Source organism: Laccaria bicolor, genomic scaffold, assembly GCF_000143565.1.
Source record: "Laccaria bicolor S238N-H82 LACBIscaffold_1 genomic scaffold, whole genome shotgun sequence".
Taxonomy (NCBI): Eukaryota; Fungi; Basidiomycota; class Agaricomycetes; order Agaricales; family Hydnangiaceae; genus Laccaria; species Laccaria bicolor.
The window spans coordinates 1,950,754-1,962,058 of record NW_001889872.1 but is presented as its reverse complement, the minus strand read 5'-3'; the positions used below and the strand labels follow the sequence as shown (position 1 = coordinate 1,962,058).

Here is an 11,305-nt window from a genome sequence, read left to right as displayed (position 1 = left end):
ATGAGGCAGGAATGAGGTTGCTTATAGAAGGGTTATTCGTGGAAACCAAACTTGCTTTCTGTCAATCACCATCACCTTTTTTCGCTGCTTTCTTTTCCTCCGTGGAGTGCCTTTGCGCCCTCTAGGTGATCACCGACACTTTAAGCTTGAAGCTTGATCGATTGATCGATGATCTTTCAGATCATCACTTGAACTACTATCACTGGTGGGAACTTTGCAAATTTGAATGAATTGGGCGCAGGAAAGGGACTCCGGGCCTATTTTATTAAAACTTGGGATGGGGATGCATATTAAAGTAACTCTGAATCTAACTAGAATAATATCTGAACCGATAGAGGTGGGGGAGAAGAGCTACAAGGCAAAATACACAGAATGCTTGAATCTCCATACATGGGCATCGACTTTGCAAGATCAGTCACATCAAAGTAACGCGGCAGCAAGGGCAAATGTTTCCCAGTTTTCCCCTTAGTGGGGTTTACCGCTGTCACACATAGGGTCTGTGACACAAACCCAGGTGTATACAAATGTCCAAGCCTGTATCGCCTTCTGCAGTTCATTTTTTACTGTCGAGATGGCTAGGATACATAGATTACATGTATGAGTACCTAGCAATGTAGTTTCATAAAAATCGGTCCATTGTGGAAGCAATGTGGGGCAGAATATTGTCAATTAAACAGATTTGCAAAGTTAATACCCTTGCAAAGTTAATACCCTTGCAAAGTTCCCACCAGTGATAGTACAAGCTCGATAAGCGCCTAATGACTGTTCAAAAACCCGTACCTCCGCAACGGCTCTCCTTGCACTGGGGCGTCGACGAGGATGTTGAAGAGATTAGCCGCTATACCTACGGGGGCTATCACCCCATCCAGCTTGGAGATGTATTGCCACCGCCCGCAGATACCGAACCAAGCAATTCTCGCAAGTATCGCATACTCAGTAAGCTCGGTCATGGCTCTTTTTCCACCGTATGGCTAGCGTCTGCGCAACATCATTCTGCATCCGGGTAAGCACGACCTTCTCAACGATTACTATTGCGACCGACTCACTTATTTGTCCCGCAGACGCTATTTTGCAATCAAAGTCTGCGTTGCCAATGCCGATCCTCAGCGTGAACTAGATGTTTTTAGACTGCTCTCCAGCGATGAAGGGCGCCATGTGCTACGGCTTCATGACAGCTTCACAATTGATGGTCCTAATGGCACACACGCGGTACATGCTTTCAATGTTCTAGGTTCATTCCACATAGTTGCTCGGCTTGCACGACCTCACTGGAACCCGCGGGATCTTTGTCGCCAAATTGCTCAGGGGCTAGCCTTTCTTCACCGTCATGGTGTTGTGCACGGAGGTTAGGTCATTTTATCCATTTTAGCATTCAAACTGATGGAAATAGGTGGGCTACAGATCTCCACATGGGAAATATTGGCGTGTCCATGCCGCAACTGGACGATATCATTGAGGAGGACCTCATCGATCGCTTCGACCCGCCCGAATGCACAATAGTTTTTCCTCGTCAGACGCCCGCACGGCCAGAATCCTTGCCTCCGTACCTTGTCCCGCCGACGCATATATCCGAACTCCTTCTGAAGCCAACCGCTGAACTGCACATTGAGCTACTCGATTTAGGAAATGGTATGCATTAGACGAGAATGATGTTTGCCGTGGGCTCACGTTAGCTCGGTAGCTATAATTGTCGGAAGCAGCTCCGCACCTCCTGCCTGTACACCTGCGGCGGTATGTGCGCCAGAGATCATGTTTGAACAAGTCACTACCTCGGTAGTCACCCAATCTGCTACAACCGCGAGCGACATCTGGGCACTGGCTTGCATTGTATGCACAATCACTACTCTGGTTTACTTATATGTCTATGCCCCTCTAACACTAGTTGACAGATGTACGAAATCGTCTTTAACGTAGTCCTGTTCCACCTCGCATCACACGACGACTACCTCCTGGGCAAGATGGCGGCCGTTTGCGGCAAAGTCCCGCCGTCGTGGCGCAGCTTTTGGGACTCGAACGAACATCTCCGCAAACTAGGTGATTAGCGGTCGGATTTCCTGAATCCTTGCCCGCACTGACTCCCCATCTTGCAGATATTTCCCAGGAAGCGGCCGACCAGAAGTGGCAGAGAAAGATAGATAATTCATCTGCGAGAAAAGGTGGCGCACTTAGTAGAGAAGATTTTGTCATCTTTTGCGACCTTTTACAAAGGATGCTCAAGATAGATCCAAGTGATCGACTAACTATTGAGGAGGTACTGGCGCACCCGTGGCACACCCAGACAGCGGACAATTCAATTTGATAACTCGAGAACCAGATTTTTCAAAAAATCTCAGATTTGGAAAAGCCGGATGGATGGCTGGCGTTGGGTGGCATCCTTGAGACAAGCAGCATAAGTCACAAAGCAGAAGAGGTTGTGAAGAGTCAAAACATTCAACACGTCGGCATTAGTCTTCAACAAGTCAAGGAGTTGGAGGAGTTCAGCCATTGAAAGGACGGCTGCAACAGAGTTTATATACATTCCTCGGCTCTAAAGGAATATTGAACAAATATCTAAGTAGTTCAGCAGACCTCCACATGCTTGTGCTTTGGAATATTTCAGACTTGTAAAGTGTAAGAATATGCACGAAATGAGCGTAGCGTACCTTCTGTCATATCGTTGTGGATCCAGTGACCCTCGGGCGCCTAATGTTGGAAAATACTCTATTTCAAAAGGACGGGACTCGGTTTGTCAGAACGATTGTATTCTGAAATACTTGTGTGTAAGTGTTGAACTGTTTTTCTGGTGATGCAATGTAATATGCGCGTTCCATGCATGGGGGCCGTAATTACTGTTGTTCGTACTATAACCTTCCAAGTCCTTCACTATGAACGTAACTGTTCCGCCTAAAAGTCATGTGTACACTGGCAACTTTCCGGCGACGAGAGTGAGCACCTCCGAGAAACCAGAACGTCGACGCATCCGAATATCGTCGGCCAAGAACGTTCAAGGGCATGACCTGTGTTTCTGATCAGCTTTGCAGTCCCTATCAAGAGGAAATTCGAAATACCAAAAAACGGGCTTGACGGGCTGCTTTTACTGCCGGACCATTCCCACTCTTTATCTGGATGATGAGGGACATAAACTGTAAGAATATACGCCAAATGAACATGGAGTACCTCCTGCATCGTCGTAGATCCAGTGACCCTCGGGCGCCTAGAAAAGTTCAATGTTAGAGATTATTCTATTTCAAAAGAAAGGGTCTAACCGTCAAGACATCAAAGAGATCTTGATAGAGCCTCTTTGGATTACGCAGGATTGACTTGCTCGAAACGATGAATTGTCCCTTGTAGGTACACTGAAGGCAACACCGTGAAAACAAATCAGTTGTTACCAAGGATTATAAATACCAGCTGTCCGCCGCTTGGACATAAGCGTCCTGTAAACATTGCACAAATTTCTCGCATACGTGGAAAGTATTTCTTCAACCCGTGGGCGTCCCTATAATAGAATGAGTAAGGTAACATTGGAGTGTAAGGTGGGCACTGCACCTTCCGCAGTCGCATTCTGCATATCTTCCAAGACTTAGAAAAGATGTTTCCTTTCGAAGCACAGAAATCCTGGAATTTACAATGTCCTGAACGTCCAAGATTGCCTGACCAAATAATATGTGTGAAGAAAATTCGTGTGGATATCGTTGTGCTCGATCATATTGCGAAAGGATATGAGTTAGGCTGTTTATGAGTTATTCTTCGTCAGACGGCCATGTTTTACGAAGCGAATAAAAAATATCCTACAATGATCCACCTTCTCGCCCCCGATTGGAAAGCCTGATGATAGAATCTGCACCAAGCAATGTTTGCAAAGAGTTGTTTACAGGGAGCGATTCATCCTTGGAATAGACAATGATCTTGCTGGAAAAGCCTCTAGAGCCTAGTTGCTCACGCAGAGCTTGGATTCCCTGAGCGACAGTAGTGACGTTCTCTCGGTAGTAGGATAAGACAACGTCGATGTCCTGTACTTGACGGTGGCCCAAAAAGAATCTCTGGTAAACTTGAGAGGAAAGCCGAGTAGGAAGGTTGACAAGGATCAGGATCGAGAGACCCACTGGCAAGAGAACCATCGCGAGGCTGATCCTCAAGTTCATCCTTTTCCAGTGCCACTAGAGCGATTCTTAGATGAAACAAGCGGAGAGAGGGAAAAGGGTGCACAGGTATGAGCCCTCTCCAAGATCCAAAGGGAGTGCGCTCGATGCGCGCAACGGGCTCATACGGGGTTTGATCTCATCAAAACACGCTTGCATGCCGCTGCTAAAGAGGACCTCATAACAAAATCCAGTCAACCTTCGCTCCTCAAGCGCGTTCACCGAATTGTGGCCGTTTGGAACATTTTCAGGACTTTGGTGCACTGGCGGCAAACGTCAGGCACTTTGTTGAAAGTTTAATCTTCCCAGATTGGGCCCGGGATCCTCTGATGCAACTCTCGTATATTGGCCAAGCTTTCTCCCAACCCACCATATACGACCTCATCTTTTCATGCCTTCCACCTCCCACAATCATGCGATGTGGCCGTACCTGTCGCGTGATCTATGTCGCCACCAAAGACTTCAACACCAGAGCCTATAACATCAATCGCCACCTCTCAAGGTTCTTCAACGATCCGGAGGGATTTCGTTCCCTCCAAGCTCAAACGGCCGCTCTCATATCGGGGTCCAACGCGCTCCAGTTTTTGGATCGATCACATTACGCCGATTCCGACCTCGACGTCTTTGTATTTGCAGGCACTGTCAGAGAGATTGGGCGATGGTTGATTAATCACGAAGGGTATTCATTCACTCCCAGACCAGAGCAATCGCCTGAGTTTGAAAAGGCCGCCGTTGAAATGTCTCCTGTTCCTGGCGAACCTGAGGCATTCGAGGTGCACGAAGCGGAATATCGTTCAACCGGTATTATTGGTGTGCACTCGTTTTCGAAAGCGCCGGATCTTACGATCCAACTCATAACAACTCGTCGCACCCCGATGGACTGTATCTTGCGTTTTCACTCCAGTATGCTGGTCTTCTACTTCGCATATTCTTTGACTAATATGCGCCGTTTTAGCTTGTGTGATGAACGTGATTGCTTTCGATGCTGCTTATTCATTGTACCCTAGGGCAACATTCGACTTGAGGCGTGGGCTCTCACTAGCACATATCTCTCCTCGCGAAGCAAAAGCCCTTGCGAAATATGGAGCCCGCGGGTGGGTGATCCATTCGACAATATGGCCGCACGAGGAAGATACCTTGAAGCCTCTTTTCAAAGTTGACGTCCTGCGCCGCATGATTGATCGTGATTCATGGGTCATTCCCTTTGATACGACTGACATCACGTTGCGTTCGCCATTCAATTTGTCGTCGCCCCCCTTCACAGAGGACCCAGCTGCTTTCTCTAGCTGGACGCTTTGTGGACGCACTTCCCTGGAGTACGACATGTCGTACCGTTTCTTGTCGTCAACCATCTTGAAGTACGACTATGTAAATGACGACCCTGGTTTCTTAGAGGTCATGATTGCGTTCTTCCAGAAGCAAGGTTCGCTGGAACACTCAAAATTTCGTGGGCTCCCGAAGGATGTGGAGGCTTGGACTTGGTTGAGCGAATTTGATTTTCTACATCGACTTGTTTCAACTAACCATGACTCTAGGTGGGACGCTTCTCTTCCGGGCTTTTACAAGGCCTACCTCAAGCGGCTCGAGGACAGAAGGATGGATGAAAGCTGACTTGTCTTTTATCACAACAGTACCATCGGCTGGCCTCCTTGTATAATCTACACATGTCAATTAGGAGCAACATCCTGAACACTATCATAAAATTCTTTGATAATTCGTCTCTGGGCATCCACTCCCTTCTCGTCCTGCATCAACAACAACATTAGTACCCCACAAGGCTTAACAAGATGTCACAAACTGAAGTGTCCCCAATTGCCCGAACAACAACATATTTCCTTCCAGTCAATATATCCTCCGTCACATCCCCAAATTTATCGGAAGTCGAGGTCGCAGCAAAAACGTCATGGGAGCCGGTCACCAGTCCACCAGCCTCTTCAGCGATGACGATCCCAGCGCACACATCCCAGGGCCAACAGCCAATCTCCCTTCATGCAGCAGTGTCTTCAAATCGGGAGCAACTCGGGGGAAGGGGACGTACCAGTAGAGGTCAAGACTTCCTTGTGCAACCATTCCGTAATTCAACGCAGCGCTTCCCATCGAACGAAGGGAGTGTGCCATTTTGCCGCCGAGGATACCCTGGGCTGGGTTACCTGCCAAGCGGGAGAACGAGGCCGCTTTAGCGGATATGGTGGTTTCAGAGCGATCCGAACCCCACTCCACGGCTGACAAGGTAGTTCTATAAGATGGTAAGGAGAAACAATAGAGTAGAGAGTATACCGATGAGAGCTTGGTTGAGGGATGGAAGCGGTTTGGGTGGGGATGCGAGCGGAAGCCTCTTGGGTTCGCCGTTTGCTTGGCTAAGATGCGAACCTTGTCCTTTCACGCCCGAGTACTCGAAAACGGTATAAATCAAACTGCGGCATATCGGTAATACGAGGAAGGACATACAAGATGGTTAAGGAATGGATTGTAGATGACCCCCAGCACCGGTCGTCGTTTATAAATTAGCCCTAGGGAAATGCAGGCGAATGGGAAACCATGAACAAAATTCGTTGTGCCGTCTGCAATCAAACTGTCAGAGGTGATGCGATTGAGAAGATATTTCAACCATACCGATAGGGTCTACGCAAAATGTAGGCTCATCCGTCAAGGGCGGACGCGACCCCGCCGAGTACGATTCTTCCCCGATACTATTGAAACAAAACGATTACTTAACCACAGCGCGTTCATAAACGAAAACATCACTCACAATTTGAAGTTGGGGTACTTGATCCCCAATTCCTTCTTCACCAACTCCTCAACGCGAACATCGTACTCCGTCACCAGATCCACCGAGTTCTTCTTCTCATTGACATTCGACTCGGCAGATACGGCTTGGATAGCTTCGGAACCTTCCAAGATCAACTCACCGGCCTTGCGCGCGAGGGTAGTAGTGAATTCGAGGATGGCCTTCAGATCCTGTGGAGTGAGCTCGGGAACGGACATGGTGGTTTGAAGTTTGAGCGATCGATTAGATGAGCTCCATGATCGGAGCGTTTCTGGGCCTCAAGCGGAGAGAGCACGTTGGTAGAACGCGTCAACTAATCAAAATCATCACGGCCTTGGACGACGAGCAGTTGGAAACAACGTTTGATGCGCAAAGTTAGATAACAAATTCTCATGGGAGAAGGTCGTGAATTGCATTCGAATACAACCACATGCATGCGACTCTGAGCGAGTTATAAACAAAAGAAAGACCTTAATCTGAATGATCTGTGAGGGACGCGGTGTTGAATCCGAGGAAAGGAAAGCGGATGACGAGGATAAGTAGATCCCAGCATGAAAGATGTCTTCACCTCTGCACGCGATATCGTCAATCATGAGAAGGAGAAAGATCACTCGGTTTGTCGGAATGATTGTATCATATTTGGATTCTAAAATACTTGTTTCGAAATTTTGACGGAAAATCTGGTTCTCGAGTTACCAAATTGAACTGGCCGCTGTCTGGGTGTGCCACGGGTGCGCCAGTACCTCCTCAATCGTTAGTCAATCACTTGGATCTATCTTGAGCATCCTCCGTAAAAGGTCGTAAAAGTTACCAAAGTCTTCTTTACCAATTGCGCTACCCGCTCTCGAACGTAGAAAACTATCTATCTTTATCTGCCACGCCTGGTCGGCCGCTTCCTGGGAAATATCTGCAAGATGATGAGTCAGTGCGGGCAAGGAATCAGGAAGTTCGACCGCTAATCACCCAGTTTGCAGAGTTCTTCGTTCGAGTCCCAAAAGCTGCGCCACGACGGCGGGACTTGGCCACAGACGGCCGCCATCCTTTTCAGGAGGTAGTCGTTGCAACATGCCCTGTGGAACAGCTCTGGGCCAAAGACGATTTGGTGCATCTGTCAACTAGTGTTAGAGGGGCATAAACATATAAACCGAAGTAGTGATTGTGCATACCACGCAAGCCAGTGCCCAGATGTCGCTCGCGGTTGTAGCAGGTTGGGTCACGACCGATGTAGTGACTTGTTCAAACATGATCTCTGGCGCACATACCGCCGCAGGCGTACAGGCAGGAGGTGCGGAGCTGCTTCCGACAATTGTAGCTACCGAGCTGACAGTGAGCCCACGGCAAGTATCATTCTCGTCCGATACATACCATTTCCTAAATCGAGTAGCTCAACGTGCAGTTCGGCGGGTGGCTTCGGGAGGAGTTCGGAGATATCCGTCGGTGGGACAATGTACGGAGGCAAGGATTTTGGCGATGCAGGCGTCTGACGAGGGAAAACTATTGTGCATTCGGGCGGGTCCAAGCGGTCGATGAGGTCCTTCTCGGTGATCTCGTCCAGTTGCGGCATGGTCACGCCAATATTTCCCATGTGGAAGTCTGTAGCCCGCCCATCTCCATCAGTGTTAATACTAAAATAATTGAAATGACCTAACCTCCGTGCACAACACCATGACGGTGAAGAAAGGCTAGCCCCTGAGCGATTTGGCGAGAGAGTTCCCTCGGGTTCCAGTAAGGTCGTGCAAGCCGAGCAACTAGGAATGAACCAAGAACATTGAAAGCATGTACGGCGTGTGTGCCATTAGGGCCATCAATTGTGAAGCTGTCATGAAGCCGTAGCACATGGCGCCCTTCATCGCTGGGGAGCCGTCTAAAAACATCTAGTTCACGCTGAGGATCGGCATCGGCAACGCAGACTTTGATTGCAAAATAGTGTCTGCGGGTAAATAAGTGAGTCGGTCGCGATAGTAATCATTGAGAAGGTCGTGCTTACCCGGATGCAGAATGATGCTGCGCAGACGCTAGCCATACGGTGGAAAAAGAGCCATGACCGAGCTTACTGAGTATGCGATACTTACGAGAATTGCTTGGTTCGGTATCTGCGGGCGTTGACAATACTTCTCCAAACTGGATGGGGTGATAGCCCCCATAAGTATAGCGGCTAATCTCTTCAACGTCCTCGTCGGCGTTCCAGTGCAAGAGCCGTTGGGGAGGTTTAAATTTTTTTGCAACAGTCATTATTCCATTCGCGTGTAACCAGAAAGCAAGATAAGTAAGATAAAGTTCCCACGGATGATCTCCCTCGAGGAAAACACGCGTTCAGAGGAAGTACGGTGTGTGCACTAAAACCTTGTGTTTCCTGAAAGAGCTCACTTTGCATTGTAGATCGAGGTGTCAACACCTTTTAACCAGAAGGACGTCTATTTCAAGGTGCGACTTTGCATAACCATCGTTATTCAATGAACTGAATAGAAGGGTATTATAGTCGAGTATGCATGCCATTGAAACTATCAAAGTCAGTCTTCAATTCAAAATACATATTATATTTACCTATATGTTCACCCATAGCTAGGCTCAATGACAGTAAGGCCACCGGTAAGCATCAGAGCATTAGCCTCTAATTCCAACAGAGTTCCAAATCTTAAGTGGGAATTTTGATAAAAAATCTGGTTCTCGAGTTATCGAGTTGGACTGTCCGCTGTCTGGGTGTGCCACGGGTGCGCCAGTACCTCCTCAATAGTTATTCGATCACTTGGATCTATCTTGAGCATCCTTTGTAAAAGGTCGCAAAAGATGACAAAATCTTCTCTACTAAGTGCGCAACCTTTTCTCGCAGATGAATCATCTATGTTTGTCTGCCAGATCTGGTCGGCCGCTTCCTGGGAGATATCTGAAAGACGGCAAGTCAGTGCGGGCAAGGAATCAGTTAGTTCGACCGCTAATCACCCAGTTTGCAGAGATGTTCGTTCGAGTCCCAAAAGCTGCGCCACGACGGCGGAATTTGACCGCAGACGGCCGCCACCTTGCCCAGGTAGTAGACGCTGAATGATGGCCAGTGGTACAGGTCTCCGCCAAAGACGATTCGGTACATCTATCAACTAGTGTTAGCGGGGCATGAACATATAAACCGGAGTAGTGGTTGTGCATACAATGCAAGCCAGTGCCCAGATGTCGCTCGCGGTTGTAGCAGCTTGGGTGACGACCGATGTAGTGACTTGTTCAAACAGGATCTCTGGCGCACATACCACCGCAGGTGTACAGGCAGGAGGTGCGGAGCTGCTTCCGACAATTATAGCTATCGAGCTAACGTGAGCCCACGGCAAACATCATTCTCGTCTAGTACAGACCACTTCCTAAATCGAGTAGCTCAATGTGCAGTGCAGCGGGTGGCTTCAGGAGGTGAAAGGCGATATCCGTCGGCGGGACAAGGTACGGAGGCAAGGATTTTGGCGATGCAGGTGTCTGACAAGGGAAAACTATTGTGCAATTGGGCGGGTCGCAGCGGTCGATGAGGTCCTCCTCAGTGATCTCGTCCAGTTGCGGCATGGACACGCCAATATTTCCCATGTGGAGGTCTGTAGCCCACCCATTTCCATCAGTTTTGATGCTAAAATGGATAAAATGACCAAACCTCCGTGCACAACACCATGACGGTGAAGAAAGGCTAGGCCATGAGCGACTTGGCGACAGAGTTCCCGCCGGTTCCAGTGAGCTCGTACAAGCCCAGTAACTATGTCGAATGAAACTAGAACATCGAAAACATGTACGGCATGTGTGCCATTAGGACCATCAATGGTGAAGCTGTCATGAAGCCGTAGCACATGGCGCCCTTCATCGCTGGGGAGCCGTCTAAAAACATCTAGTTCACGCTGAGGATCGGCATCGGCAACGCAGACCTTGAGTGCGAAATAGCGTCTGCGGGTTAAATAAGTGAGTCGCACGCGAAGGCACTCATTAAGAAGGTCGTCTTTACCTGGACTCAGGATGATGCTGAGCAGACACTAGCCATACGGTGGAAAAAGCGCCATAACCGAGCTTACTGAGTATGCGATACTTACGAGAATTGCTTGGTTCAGTATCTGCGGGCGTTGACAATACTTCTCCAAGCTGGATGGGGTGATATCCCCCATGGGTATAGCGGCGAATCCCTTCAACTTCGCCCTCGTCGACGCCCCAGTGCAAGGAGAGCCGTTGAGGAGGTACGGGTTGTTCAACAGTCATGAAGCGCTTACATTTGTGTGTAATCAGAAAGCAAGATAAGATAAAGCAAAGTTCCCACGGATGATCACCCTCAAGGAGAACACGCAATACATAGTACCTCCTCCACTCTCACCAATATCCATCTATAAACATGTTTCTGACGCGTTCAGAGTACGGTATGTGCACCCAATCCTCGTGGTTTTCTGAAAGAGCTCACTTTGTA

The 11,305-nt window shown here is 48.5% G+C and overlaps 7 protein-coding genes across 7 annotated transcripts in view; 3 read left to right on the top strand and 4 right to left on the bottom strand.

The window, feature by feature from the left end:
- Positions 1-758: 758 nt before the first annotated feature.
- Positions 759-2,299, top strand: LACBIDRAFT_321040 (uncharacterized protein; the record flags this gene model as incomplete). The annotated part of the gene is made up of 6 exons (XM_001874113.1): positions 759-1,003; positions 1,062-1,345; positions 1,402-1,629; positions 1,682-1,827; positions 1,890-2,034; positions 2,091-2,299. The coding sequence occupies 6 exons, from the start codon at positions 759-761 to the stop codon at positions 2,297-2,299; spliced, it is 1,257 nt and encodes a 418-aa protein (XP_001874148.1).
- A 584-nt stretch (positions 2,300-2,883) lies between these two features.
- On the bottom strand, positions 2,884-4,100 carry LACBIDRAFT_301450 (uncharacterized protein; the record flags this gene model as incomplete). The annotated part of the gene is made up of 7 exons (XM_001873497.1): positions 2,884-2,996; positions 3,048-3,101; positions 3,157-3,193; positions 3,246-3,335; positions 3,388-3,478; positions 3,529-3,711; positions 3,775-4,100. 7 exons carry the CDS (start codon positions 4,098-4,100, stop codon positions 2,884-2,886), a joined length of 894 nt encoding a protein of 297 aa, XP_001873532.1.
- Positions 4,101-4,450: 350 nt separating this feature from the next.
- On the top strand, positions 4,451-5,732 carry LACBIDRAFT_301449 (uncharacterized protein; the record flags this gene model as incomplete). Its single annotated transcript, XM_001874112.1, has 3 exons — positions 4,451-5,024; positions 5,077-5,602; positions 5,657-5,732. 3 exons carry the CDS (start codon positions 4,451-4,453, stop codon positions 5,730-5,732), a joined length of 1,176 nt encoding a protein of 391 aa, XP_001874147.1.
- On the bottom strand, positions 5,713-7,106 carry LACBIDRAFT_301448 (uncharacterized protein; the record flags this gene model as incomplete). Its single annotated transcript, XM_001873496.1, has 7 exons — positions 5,713-5,866; positions 5,920-6,106; positions 6,160-6,343; positions 6,399-6,513; positions 6,570-6,682; positions 6,735-6,811; positions 6,871-7,106. 7 exons carry the CDS (start codon positions 7,104-7,106, stop codon positions 5,789-5,791), a joined length of 990 nt encoding a protein of 329 aa, XP_001873531.1. The 3' UTR covers positions 5,713-5,788.
- A 540-nt stretch (positions 7,107-7,646) lies between these two features.
- LACBIDRAFT_301447 (uncharacterized protein) lies at positions 7,647-9,120 on the bottom strand (the record flags this gene model as incomplete). The annotated part of the gene is made up of 6 exons (XM_001873495.1): positions 7,647-7,795; positions 7,852-7,996; positions 8,055-8,200; positions 8,254-8,481; positions 8,538-8,818; positions 8,876-9,120. 6 exons carry the CDS (start codon positions 9,118-9,120, stop codon positions 7,647-7,649), a joined length of 1,194 nt encoding a protein of 397 aa, XP_001873530.1.
- Positions 9,121-9,560: 440 nt separating this feature from the next.
- Positions 9,561-11,103, bottom strand: LACBIDRAFT_301445 (uncharacterized protein; the record flags this gene model as incomplete). The annotated part of the gene is made up of 6 exons (XM_001873494.1): positions 9,561-9,772; positions 9,829-9,973; positions 10,032-10,177; positions 10,230-10,457; positions 10,514-10,797; positions 10,856-11,103. The coding sequence occupies 6 exons, from the start codon at positions 11,101-11,103 to the stop codon at positions 9,561-9,563; spliced, it is 1,263 nt and encodes a 420-aa protein (XP_001873529.1).
- A 126-nt stretch (positions 11,104-11,229) lies between these two features.
- LACBIDRAFT_291793 (20S proteasome subunit) overlaps positions 11,230-11,305 on the top strand; it is a 6,669-nt gene continuing 6,593 nt past the window's right edge. The window contains exon 1 of the mRNA XM_001874111.1: positions 11,230-11,258. Coding sequence (XP_001874146.1) covers positions 11,234-11,258 — 25 coding nt within the window. The 5' untranslated portion in view covers positions 11,230-11,233. The remainder of the gene's footprint in view (positions 11,259-11,305) is intronic.